Genomic DNA, 13,782 nt, shown 5'->3' on the forward strand with positions numbered 1-13,782 from the left:
AAAAAAAAAAAACAGATCTCTGTGTTTGTATGTATTAATTTTTTTAATTGTGACACAGACATCTTCATTCTACAAGTACTTAAGTAAGTACAAAGAACATCAAGGAATTGGCCAAGTGTAACAGAACTGCTAGCAGGATTGGCAAGGCATCCCAGCACTCTTCTGAGCAGCTCACATTCTCACACATGTGGTACTATTATTTCTCAGTGGGATGGCTATAGGCATAACATAGATATAGTTCCTTGTTTCTACTCATAATGGATGAAAAACCCTCCTTATCATGAATAGACCTTTAGGAGTTATACTCACAATTGCAGGCCACTGAATAGTTTGTTCGGAAATTTCAGGAGACTTCCGTTCGGCCAAAACCAAGTTATGCTCCACTAAAAATGCTTTCCTCAGAGGGCTGTAGACATCTATCCATCTTCTTTTCCTCCAAGATTCTCCATCAAACTCTACACATACCTAAATAGAATAAAAAAAGTCAATTAACAAGAATGAATTCTAAAAATGCTCAAGGTGATTTATACTCTTAGTATTCTACTAGGTTGTTTTTTTTCCCCTTGACTCTTCTGCTTTTCCCCCTAATCCCTTACTTACCTTCACAACTCATAAAAAATAGAGCCCTATGACAGGTCTTTGGAGAGGGACATCATGCTGGGTAGAGTGGAGGGACAGCGCAGGAGGGGAAGACCCTCTATGAGGTGGATTGATTCAGTGACGGGGGTACTTGGGATGGGATTGTCAGGGGCAATGAGATTGGCACAGGATCGAGCACGGTTTAGGGCTGTTGTACATAGGGTCGCTATGAGTCGCAAACGACTAGACGGCACATAACAACAACATATAGATCTACCTTCAGTTTCCAATCACTTTAGGGAGAAAGAGCCAGGGGCTCTGAGGGCCAGTCTCTGTCCCCAAAGTAACCTCTGGGGAAGCCCATAATCCAAACTCGTAAGATTTCCAAACACTTAATTAGACATCTGAGCTCTGGGAGTTGGGAAGCACAGATTTAAAACTTAATAGTAGTACTTACTCATCACAATATACTGTACTGCAATTCTATGTTGTGGATACTGTCTTTTATTTATTTTTTTAAAAAATTTTATTATTTTTGAGTGTGTGCTATTAAATCGGATCTGACTGGTACTGGAGGAGACGGTCTCTCCTTCACTAGATGGTGGATTCGAACCATATACCTCTGGGATTGCAGTGCAGATTCTTGCCACTAGGCCACCAAAGCTCCCTGACACTGTCTTTTTTAAGATGACCCTGTCCCAACCACCTCCCTTTGGATTCCACTCCTATAAGGAATCTGGATGTAGCACAAAGGGTACTACATCCTCAGTATTCCTATGAAGGGATTGAATTGAAAGTTTCCTTAGTTTGGTGTTTACTCAACACAGAAACTAACCCTAGTTTCCAGAACTAACTTTAGCTTCTTATGTGCCAAAAAAAAAAAAAAAAAAATAAAAAATTAAACTACATCCCCTCAGTATTCCTATGAAGGGATTGAATTGAAAGTTTCCTTAGTTTGGTGTTTACTCAACACAGAAACTAACCCTAGTTTCCAGAACTAACTTTAGCTTCTTATGTGCCAAAAAAAAAAATAAAAAATAAAAAATTAAACTACATCCCCTCAGTATTCCTATGAAGGGATTGAATTGAAAGTTTCCTTAGTTTGGTGTTTACTCAACACAGAAACTAACCCTAGTTTCCAGAACTAACTTTAGCTTCTTATGTGCCAAAAAAAAAAAAAAATTAAACTACCTTTGGATTACACTTTTTAAATGATGTTTAAATAAATTTTGTTTTTAGAACAAAATATCTTTTAAACTTAAGGTTACAATCCTAGTTAGAAGGTAAAGTTAAAAGTATTTAAAACACAACATTTCAGTGTGAAAAGTGTTAAAATCTTTCACAGTGACTTAGTCAGAATTGTTCACAAACTGAGTACACTAAAATACCCTCAATTCTTTACCTCAATATGCTACCACCAATTTCTTCTAAATCCTTTTTCTTTTAACCATTGTGTATCACTGATACAGAGACCATGTTATTGTTAGGTGCTAGCAAGTGAACTACAATTCCTAACACCCCTATGAACAGAGGTGAACCTTGCCCTATACTGCACCATTGTCCTGATCTTTGGTAAATTTAATCTCATTATTGCAGTCACAGTGTCACTCCAGTTTTTTGAGAGTTTTCCTCAGAGTAATGATTTTTTTCAAAGAACAGGCTCATCCTGAAAGCCTGCTCAAAGCATGTGACACAATTTCACCATCCTTGCCTCTAAGGGGCACTCTAGTTGCACTTCATCTAAGATCCGTTTGTTCTTTTGGCAATACGTGGAATACTGAACACTACTCACCAACATCACAATTCAAAGGTATCAATTCTTTTTTGGTCTTACTTATTCACTGTCCAACTTTCAGACGCATACAAAACAAGTAAAAATACTCTGGCTTGGATCAGGCCCAGTATTTTAGTGTACTCAGTTGACTTTCAACTAGTATTTTTGCTCTTTTAGTGTTATAGAGATCATAGGTAATAGTAAAAAACTTACTGAAAGACTAAATAACCATATTTCTTTACAAATTAAGCTTTCTTCTAGTTCTCTCATGCACACTGAAGTTCCTGGTTCATAAATCACTAGCTCCACTGCCAAAACTTCTCTCATTTTACTATTACAGATTATCATTCAAAAAATTCAATGGAATTCAGGATCCATCCAACTCTTTAACAACAAAATGTACACCCCTGACTTCCTAGACAAGATCCCTAAGCGGTACAGTCTATCAGGATGGTAGGATTTTAAACTTGCAATTATCACTAAATACTTGCCAAATCAGAATAAATGCAAATATGTGAGCACAGAGTAGGTGCCCAGGCTCTGTACAGTCTTCCTTTGTTGCTATTAGGTACCAATGAGTCACTTCTAATTCAAACAATCCTAAGGACAACAGAATTAAACACTGCCTGACCCTGAAACACCCTCACTATCACCATCGTCGTCCATTTTTCACTACCTGTCTTCCAAGCATGATGCTCTCCTCCAGGCGTTGGTCCTTCCTGATCAAATTGAGACTAAATCTCATCAGCTTCACTTCTAAGTAGCATGCTGGTTGTACTTCCAAGGCGGACTTGTTCATTCTTCTGACAGTGCACAGTACTTCACCACCACCATAATACTAAGACATCAATAATTCTTTGGACTACATTATTCACTGTCCATCTTTCTCACACACACGTTGTTGCTGAGTACCACTGAGTGACAACAAACTCACAGGTGATCCTCTAGCAGGTTTTCAGAGGCAGTTAATGGCACAGAAGGAGAGTGCCCATCTTTTTCTCATGGAACAGTGAACCAGGCAACTCATGGTTTGAGTCAGGAACACTGTTTTTGCTTTAACACTTTTTTTTTGGTCTTTTGCCAAATGCAAAGGTGTAATTCATACAGAAGGCAAAAATCTTTTAATGACTTGATTTCTTGACTGTTGCTCCCATGGATGTTGATTGTTAATCTGAATAAAATTAAGTCCTTGACAACATCAATCTTTTCTCTATCTGGCACAGTCCTTAAGATTTTAGTTTCACATTGCAGTATCTCAGACAAAAGACAAGTCTTTTCAGTGCTCCAGGAACTCATCAATTCCAGGAAGCAAGTTTGTGTCCGTTAATCACAGGTGTTAATGAATCCCCCTTCCCTCAACCCTGATGCCATGTTCTTCAGACTATCTGCTCCGCACAAATACTAAGTACGGTAAAAGGACACAGACCTGACCCCTACTTTTCCTGATTCAAGTAATCTAGTATTTCCTTGTCTGTTCAAAATACTAACTTGTGCTCTACATACAAACTACATGAATACAACTAAGTGTCTGGAATTATGATTCTTTGCAATGTTATCTATAATGTATTATGGACACATTAAGTTGAATGCCTTTGCATAGTCAGTAACACAGAGACAGACACCTTTGCCTTGAGCAAAAAAATCCAATGACATAATCAGTGATATCCTTATTCCACATCCTCTGAATCAAGCTTGAATTTCTGGCAGCTTCCTGTTAACACGTTGCTGCAAATGACGGCAAATGTGTTTCTTTTTTTCTTAATTACTTATAACGAACATTTAAAGAGATTTTGGATTTCCATTCATTCATTCATTGTTGCCCTTTTCTCCCCACCCACTCCTCCCACCCCCAGTTCACTCTTCTCTTTGAAAAGTAAAAGAAAAATTCCTTCATTGGTTATACAATTCCCTCCTCCGCCCCCCACCCCCCACCCCGACTCCAAGTATACTCCACTCTGTAACCTTCATTTCGGACTCTTAGAATAATCTTGATACCCTATAATATGTTGCTTTTAAACTGTTCTCTCCCTCATCCGTTTCAATCCAGTATACATAATTTATCCAGTTTTTCTCATTCTTACCCCAACCTTGATGTCAGTCCCATTCTACAGCAGTGGCACTATGCAGTGTTTGTCCTTTTGTGACTGAGATATTTCACTCAGCATAATGTCCTCGAGGGTTACCCATTTTGAATAATATTGCATGAGTTCCTTGTTTTTCAATGCAGCGTAGTATTCCATTGTGTGAATATACCACAGCTTCTCTACTCATTGATTTGTTGATGGGTACTGAGGTTATTTCCAACTCCTTGCTATAGTGAACAAAGCCATGATAAACATGGGAAAAAACATCTGCTTGGAGGGTGGTTATGGTCTCTTTAGGGTATATTCCCAGTAGTGGAATTGCTGGTTCATTTGCAACTTTTTGAGAACACGCCACACCACTTTCCACAGTGGTTATACCTTTTACACTTCCACCAATGTGTTTCTAAGCACAGTGGTCAATTTCAAAGTGTGCAGCATTGTGTTAATGTACTACTGGTATCATTTTAGTTTACTTGCATGTGATATTGTCAGAAAATGTCCTCATTCTGTGCAATTTTTTTATTTTGGAACAAGAACAAAGTTGGCTCTCTTCCAGTTAGTTGGACATGTAGGTACTGGTTTTTAAACTTCTTCACACAAATAAATGCTTTGGCATTGTATCCATTTGTTAAAATATCTGAACTGGTATTCTACCCATTCCTACAGACTTGTTTTGGTCCAAGATTGGAATTTTTTTTCAGTACAATTAAGTGATTAATCAAATGCTAACTCTTGAAATGGTTGAACCTCCACAGCCCATTCTTTTTGGTACAGTGATTCTGTATAGGCCTTCCATCTTTTTTTGATGCTTCCTGTGTTGTCCAATATTTTGCCAACAGACTCCTTCATTATTGCAACTCTAGGCTTAACTTTCGGATCTCTTGTTTCTATTTAGTCTTCTTACAACCAAGCAAAATGAGCGTCTAGTATACCAGTCTTGCATTTAATTACAAATGGCATATCATTCTTATTACTGCCCTATTCTAGGAGTTCCTCCTTTTCCTTGAATGATAGCACAATTCACCAACATCCAAGCTCCAACTTTATGCAAAGATTAAAAACCTAGGTCAAAGCACCCAAAATTTAAATATTTTCCCCCTAAAATAAAAAGGTTCTATTGGACAATGACCAAAGAGGGTAGAAGGAGAATTGATGCCTTTGAGCTGTGGTGCTGGAGAAGACTATTGAGAATACCATGGGCTGCTAGGAAAACAAACAGATTCATCCTGGAAAGGGTTAAACCGGGTGGCTCCTTGGAGGCAAGGATTCTGAGGCTCTGTGTAACATACTTTGGACATGCTGTGAGGAGAGACCGGTCCTTGGAGAAGGACATCATGCTTGGGAGGGTGGAGGGACGGTGCAGGAGGGGAAGGCCCTCTACGAGGTGGATTGATTCAGTGACTGGGATAATCGGGATGGGAGTGTCGGAGACAGTGCAATTGGCACAGGACAGTGCAGAGTTTAGGGCTGTTGTACATAGGGTTGCTATGAGTCGCAAGCGACTCGATGGCACATAACAACAACAACCTCTAAAGACTAAGACAGAGTAGAAGACTCAAAGAAAGAAGCTGGGTTCAAATAAAGGGAAAGACTTAAATAGAAAAGTAGGGAAGAGGAAATTTCCAGCCAGCTGGGAAAAAATTTGCCTCATAGACACAAATAGGGAAGGTAGATATAAAGTTAAAGAGGTCTATATAGCCACATTTGATCAAGTTCTGTTGTGCTTCTAAAAGAAAAGAATGCCACTGCCCCACTGGATTCTTTCTAAGCTAATTTTTAATGTTGTTATGTGCTTGCGACTCAGCAACCTATGTACAACAGCTCTGAACCCTGCTCTATCCTGTGCCAATCTTATTGTCTCTGACACACCTACCCCCTTTAACCCAAGTCAGTGAGTCAATCCATCTCATCAAGGGTCTTCCTTATGTTGTCCCTTCACCCTCCCAAGCATGATGTTCCTAAGGACTGGTCACTCCTTGCAACATGTCCCAAGTATGTCAGACAAAGCTTCAGAATCCTTGCCTCAAAGGAGCAGCCTGGTTTCACCCTCTTCAGGACAAACCCGTTTGTGTTTCTAGCAGTCCATGATATACTGAACACTATTCTCCAGAACCAGACCTTAAAGGCATAAATTCTCCTAGCATTCCTAGTCACTGACCAGCTTTCTGACACATAGCAAGTGACTGCAAAGACTATGGCCTGAATCAGACACACCTTAGTCTCCAGACTAAGTCTCCACACTGCTCTTCAGTACTTTGGAGGGTCCATGACAGCAGATTTTCCCAATGCCATCCGTCTTTTGATATCCTAGCTGCTGGTGCCATGAGTGTTGATTGTGGAGTTAACCAAACTAAAGCTATTAAAAATCGCAATGTCTTCACCATTTTTCATGATGCTGCCAACTGGCCCAGTAGTAAGAATCTTTGTTTTTCTTGATGTTGAGCTTCAATCCTTATTAATGCTGACAGTCCTTGACCTTCTGAAGCAAGTGCTTCAGGTCCTCCTCAGTTTCAGCAAGCAACAATGTGTGATCTGCATAACACAAGTCGTTGAATGAGTATTCCTCCAATCTTGATGCAACATTCCTCCTCAGAGAGCCCAATTTCCCAGATGATGTTCTGCCAACAGACTGAAAAGATATGGAGATAAAACATATCCCTGGTGTGCACCCTTTCCATTTTTGAACCATGCAGTGTTTCCTTGCTCTGTTCTGATGACTGCCTCCTGGTCCAAGTATAGGTTTCACATAAGTGGAATCAAATGTTCTGGGATTCTCATTCTTCTCAGAGTCAGCCACAGTTTGTTGTGATCCACACAGTCGAATGCCTTTGCATAGCCAATGAAACACAGACATTCCTCTGGTACGCTCTGCTTTCACCCAAGATCCACCTAATATTAGCTATAATAGCCCTAATACCACAGCCTCTTCTAAACCTAAACAGCACATCTGGCAGTTGTTTCATTCCAGTGTTTATGTTGTGTTGATCCACTTGGTTTGGGATAATCTTCAGCAGAATCTTACTTGCATTTGATTTTTAATGTAGAGGTAATAATTTTATGATTCCTTTTTACATTTACTCAAGTAGCATACATTATAGGTCAAGCACTATTTTCGGCAGTAGGAATATGTGATTGTTAGGTGCCATCAAGACAACTATAACTCAGAGCAACACTATGAACAAAAGATCTGAACCTTGGCCTGTCCTGTGCCACCCTCACCATCTCTGATATTCTCAAGCTCACTGTCACAGTCACCATGTTAAACCATCTTGTTAAGGGTCTCCCTCTCTTTCACGGACTTTCCACCTTTCCAACATGTCTTTTAACAAAGACTGGTCCCTCCCAACAACATGCCCAAAGAACATGAGACACAGCTTCACTATAATTAAGTGCCCTGGTTGCACTTCCTTCAAGACAGACTTGTTTTCTTTTGGCAGCCCATGTGATATTCAGTAATCTTCTTTAACACCAGAATTCAAAAGCACTGATCACATTGCTAGTTACTATCCAACTTTCAGATGCATAGGAAGTAACTGAAAAATCATGGCTTAGGTTAGGTAGGCGCACTTTAATCTTTAAACTGAAGATAGTGTTCTTTAGCATTTTGGAGAGATCCTTGACATCAAGTTGTTTAGCAACCCGTCTTCTGGCTTCTTGACTGCTCTTACCCTTGGTGTCAACTGTAGATCTAGGTAAAATGAAATCGTTGACAACTTCAATTTTTTCCCCCATCTATCATGATGTTGCCTTCTGGTCCAAAGATAATGATTTTTGCCTTCTTGATGTTGAGATTTAAACCATCCTGAAAGCTGTAGACTTTGATATTATGCAGTGAGTGCTTCAAGTGTTCCTCACGTTTAGTAAGCAAGGTTGTGTCATCTACACAGTGCAGGCTGTTGAGTCTTCCACCAATCCTGATTCCACATTCTTCTTCATACAGTTCAGCTTCTCAAATTATTTTGCTCAGGATACAGATGAAATAGGTATAAGAGAAAAGATATAGCCCTGACGCTCACCTTTCTGGATTTTAAACCCCTCAGTGTTCCCTTGTTACTGTTAAGAGGACAGATTCTTGATTCAAGTATAGGTTTCACATGAACACAATTAAGTGTTTTGGGAGTCTCATTCTTCCTATGATCCACATTACAAAGGTGGGAGCATAGATACCGCATAAAGTCTCAAATCTCACTGATGGGTCAGGGTTCATTTCCATCCAACACAGCTCAAGTGCAGCCAGTAGAGAAGTTTGTGTGTTGCTGTGATGCTGCAGATGTTTTAACACAGCTTTCAGGTTAAGAGAGACTGGAAAGAAAGAACTAGTGATCGACCTGCAAAACCCTCTACAATCAGTCTTGAGAATTGGGGTAAGGATCCCTAGTAGTGTGATGGTTTAAATTTCCAATTTCCAACACAGAAAACAGCAATCCAAACCCATCAGCAACTACAAGGCTGCTATAAGTCAGAAACTATACAACAGAAGCTGACAGAACTTATTTACATGTCCATTTCGGACACTAAAAAAAAAATGTAGTCTACTTTCTAGGATATGTGTAAAGATTAAATGAAGTACCTGCTACACAATAAAAATTTAATGGTTACTCTCTACTGCTATGGTATCTTCTAACTTTTTAAATTATCTACTGAACACCCATTGCCTTTTTATCAGCCAAAGTGACTACTTCCCACCCCCCTTCCCCCAACCACACCCCCAGCCCCAATCTGAGTAAAACAGAGTAGTTTTCGCCTCATTAACGTCATGGTGGTTCAGTGGTAAAATTCTTGCCATCCACAAAGACCTAGGTTTGGGTTCTACCCAATACAACTCAGGTGCAGACATCAGTCTTCTGTCAGTGGAGGCTTGCATGTTGTATCATGTCTGAACATGTTTCAGTAGTGTGTTCAGCCAAATACAGCCTGGAAACAAAGGAATAACATTCTATTCCATAGCATTTACTCAATGAAAACCCCCTAAGTTATTACAACAGTTTTGGGTTCTTATAGTCAAAGTCAACTCTGAGTGTAGCTAAAAACTAAGCAACCCCCTCTCTATAGGGTTGCACTAAAAGAACAGCTGCATACTACACTCTAACATTTCATTTTTCATATTCAAATCAGCCCTCAAACTCACCTCCCCAAAACTTCCAAAACAAACACTCTATTGCCAAAAACCTAAGAGACTTAATTCTTCCTGAAACTTATCAGGCGCAATTTTCTTCTACTACTTAAAATCTTATTTCCCTGTTAACAGAACATGGATGGGCCTTAAACTTAAATTACTGTGTTACTCAACTGGTGAATGTAGCAATAAATCACAATTCTCGTTCTGTTGTTAGGTGCTGTTTAGTTGGCTCCAATTAGAAAAAAGAAATTCATAAACTTGCACCGTACAATGAGGGTGTGTTGTTGAAGTGCGCAGGTAAAACAAAATCAAATAGTCAAAATTGTTTTTAACGGAAATCTCCATTATCTCCAGCTTAGAAATCATAGTGCTATAGAAAAGCCAAAACTAGCTTCAAATTCCACCTTGTCACTTAGTAGCTAATTATGCAATTCTGAACAAGACTCTTCTTCCTAAATTTAGTTCCTCATTCTAAAACCACCACCACTACCACCTCAAAGGTTGTGGGGAGGCAAGGAGAGAACCTGACAACTAAAAGAAGGACCTATTACCTAACTCAACAGGTCTTCAATCATTGTGAGAGATGGACACCTAGTCTCTCATCATCTGCCAAAGAAATAAAGATTGGAAGGTTTAAACTGCATTTTGTTTCCTTTCAAATCAGGTAAAAACAGATATATTAGAGAAAATTTTACTTGACATGGGAAATAAACCATAACTAGTACTAAAATCTACCAAAGCCCATTTTATGTAGAAAGGTTATTCATTACACAGTCTCTCTAAGCATTCAAAGTGATCTGATAGAAAAATAAATGGTATGTTAAAAGGAAAAATCAAACCTAGTCTTCTTTTGGCACATTCTTCAATGGGGAAGAATAGTCAACATGATGGCTTGTGGAAATGAGCCTTCTGGGGATATTAGCACATAGGCTACACTAATGCTATGAATGTGACCTTTGGCACATGTCTTCATGTCTCTGGTCTCTACCTTTTCATCTGTAAATACAGCCAATACCACCAAAGAAATGCCAGGAATATTAAATATGATCATTGCTGTGAAGTGCTAAGCAAAATGACTAAGTAATCAATGGTTACAACTCCATTTATACATTAAGACTAGTTTTCCACATCATGTCAATGTAAAATTACACAGCCCCATTCTCACAAGATGCAGCTGACAAATACTGACTTACGCATGCACTGTCACCCTAAGAGTCTTCAAATGAACAGTTTCAGAAATGAACATGATGTTTAACTACAAATACAAAAGCTTGCTTCCTTTACTTGAGCAAAGTTTTAAAAAAAAAATAAAGAAAAGATGATGATGATCACATGAAAATACTAGTGCCCAGGGTGGAAATGTCTTCTGTTCTGACAAACTCACTCCAAGTTATCACCACTTCCAACTCTTTGTTAGGGACTTTTTTGGGGTTCTTTTTGCACAAAGGAGTCTTTGTTGGTACAATGGCTTCCTCACTGTTGGCTGTGCCCAGGCAATCCTTTCAAACCATGCTTCTTTGAGAGAATACAATCAGAAGACATCTTTCTTTGGGAGAAAAAAAAATCTAACTGAAAAAGGTTAAGAGTGTCATTCAGATTGGAAATTACTTGCTGCACTTGCTCCCAATCCCTTCCCTCCCTGGAAACACTCAAGTGCAAGAATTGCAAGCCATTCCTCCAACACACCATATATAGGGCAGCTCCACCCCGTCCTTCCATATATGGTCGTATCACACACCCACTCTCGGACTCCACTCCTGCAAACAGGAACTTTCTCCAGCCTTGACCCACCATATAAGGATAATTACCCACCTTACCATGCCAAACAAAACTAAGCTCCTCCTACACTTCACTGTATTTCTAACAAGTCTGTAGGCTTAAAAAGTTGAAAGAACCATATAAGGGGCACAAACAAACCAACAGAAAGCACTTTTAAGTCATCAGCCCTCAAGTCTTAGTATGATGGCCCACATCAAGCACTTGCCCAACTTAAGGCCACGGCTTTGGGGAAATCACAGTCCTGGTGAGGCAGTAACTAGGGACGCCTGCACAACCCTAGGTTCATCATCCAACACAACAGTAAGAGAATCTAGACCAAACACACGTCGGCCCGACACAATCAGCTCCGAGACTTTCAAGGTCCAGCTTTTACTGCGCCCACTGATCAATGTCAACTTTCCCATCGCAGTTTACCGAGGGGGGCGGAGGGCAAGGGGGGCGGAGGGCGGCGGGGCTGACTGTCGCGTTACCAAGGTAACTGCCAACCGGCCCACCGCCTGAGCCCGCAGCCCCCACAGCCCGTTTTACCTTCAGATCCTTCTTGGTCACGTCGATGTGGGACACGGCTCGGATGGTCCCGGCCAGCCAGGGCCACTCGGCGATGCGCTCCACGTCCCAGCTGTCGGGGCGGCCGTCGCTGCCTTCGGCGGTGGACAGGCTCAGGAACCTCTTCCCCACCAGGACCGGCCAACTTTCTCCGAGCGTGAGCACCATGCTTTCTACACCCGCAGGAAGGGCTCCTCCCTGCGAAAACAACACGCCGTCGGTGGGGGCGGCCGAGACGGTCCGCCCGCCCGCAGACCGAGCCCCCCGCGCCGCCGCCCCCGCCCCGGCTTCGGGGACCGCGACCCTGCACCGCCGCGCTCCGCGCCTTCCCCGCCCCCGGCTCCCCCCGCCGCGCACAGGCCCCGACGCCGCGTCACCCGCCTGCTCCCCAAGTTTCGCTTTTCTGAAACCTTAAACCTAAAGGCAGGAGCAGGAAAGGGAGTATCCGCGGCGTGAGTGAATCTGAGTGTCTGCCCCTCACCCCAGGAAAGAAAGGGTTCTCAGCGCTGAAGGCTCATCCCGGCCGCCAGGCCCCCGCCAGGGGCGGCCCCTCAGGGAAGGGGCGGATCGGCCGGCGGGCCCCGCACTTGCCTGACGTCCCTTCGATCCGGCCCACCCCTCGCTAAGGCAGCCGGGCCGCAGACCCCGCAGCCATCGCTTCGGCTGCCTTGCGCCCCTGCCTCCCTGCCGGTCCTTTCACCTTTCTTCCTCCTCTCCACCCAGAGGAGGCCGCGGCGCGCCCACCCCGCCTCCCGACAGCCTGAGTCACCAGGCGGCCACAGCTTCAGCCGCCGAGCGACTCCGGCCCTGACTTGGTTCAAGAGCTCTCACAAGACACGCACGGCCTCCCGAGCCCACCCTCTCGGAGCCGCTTCCGCAGCTCATTGGCAGAGTTAAAGGAATGGGGCGGGGCTCGTAGGGAAACAGGCCATCTCTACTGGCAGGCCTAGGGAAGGCGGGGCTAGAGAAAAAAAACAATTCTCTGCCTGTCCCCGCCCTTTCCCCCTCCCTCTTCCGACTCTAGGGCGACCCCCTCCTCCATTAAATTACAGTACACAGAGTGAAAGCGAGAGATCCCTCCGCCGCAGCTCCATTCTTTACATTCGGTGCCACACGGTGTGCAAAAAGTCCCAAGAAATCGGTTATCAACTCCAGGGTACGGAAGGAAAATACCTTGGCACACAGAAAAAACTCAGGGGCGGAACCTACGGATGCATGTGCCTATTGGATTGCTCCGTAAGTGCGTAGGTGTCAAACGAAGATAGGCCCTCACTTGGCGGAAGAATCTCACAGGAAAGGGGTAAGGGCGGTGAAGGGAGTGGGGGAGGGAAGGAAAGGGAACGTGCGGTTTCAGGCGTACTCAGCTAGAGGGAGGAGAAAACGGGCGCCGGGCGTTTGCGCAGACGCAGAGCTGGGCCTGCTGGGCGAAATGGCCGCGGGAGGCGCAGGCGCACATGCACGTGGTGCGGTTCAGCAAAGTCTGAAGTCCGCCATTTTGAAAGAAAAATGAAGAAAGGCGTGGAGTTCCAGAGAACGTACAGTATGGAATTATTGTTGAGGTTATTTTTCCCCTTCAGTGTGAAGAAAGAATTATACGACATCTTGAGATATCAAAGAAATTGAGAAACTAAATGAGGGCAATAATGATGCAAGGGACATGAATGGTAAAAGGTGACTTTGAAGGACAAAAGAAGAGATAATTGTTGTCGTTGGACCGAAAGTTTCTTGGCTTAAAAATGAAGAATTGGAATGAGGAATTGAAGACCTTATACAATATTGATCTAGTGGTTGACATATTACGGTTAATCCTCAGTGTAGCTGGTGAAGTATTCATGGTCCCTATTATACAAGAATGGAAACAGAATCTGAAAAATTCAGAAAATTATTCCAAAGATGATAGA

General features: G+C 42.4%; 1 protein-coding gene across 1 annotated transcript in view; it reads right to left on the reverse strand.

Annotated features, from left to right (window-relative positions):
- KDM3A (lysine (K)-specific demethylase 3A) overlaps positions 1 to 12,073 on the reverse strand; it is a 64,925-nt gene extending 52,852 nt beyond the window's left edge. The window contains exons 1-2 of the mRNA XM_006900365.1: positions 11,864 to 12,073; positions 310 to 465 (exon numbers count right to left, since the gene is read on the reverse strand). Coding sequence (XP_006900427.1) covers positions 310 to 465; positions 11,864 to 12,049 — 342 coding nt within the window. The 5' untranslated portion in view covers positions 12,050 to 12,073. The remainder of the gene's footprint in view (positions 1 to 309; positions 466 to 11,863) is intronic.
- Positions 12,074 to 13,782: the final 1,709 nt, after the last annotated feature.

The sequence above is a fragment of the Elephantulus edwardii genome, unplaced genomic scaffold, assembly GCF_000299155.1.
Source record: "Elephantulus edwardii isolate Elephantulus edwardi_28Jun2011 unplaced genomic scaffold, EleEdw1.0 scaffold00283, whole genome shotgun sequence".
In the NCBI taxonomy this organism is placed as follows: domain Eukaryota; kingdom Metazoa; phylum Chordata; class Mammalia; order Macroscelidea; family Macroscelididae; genus Elephantulus; species Elephantulus edwardii.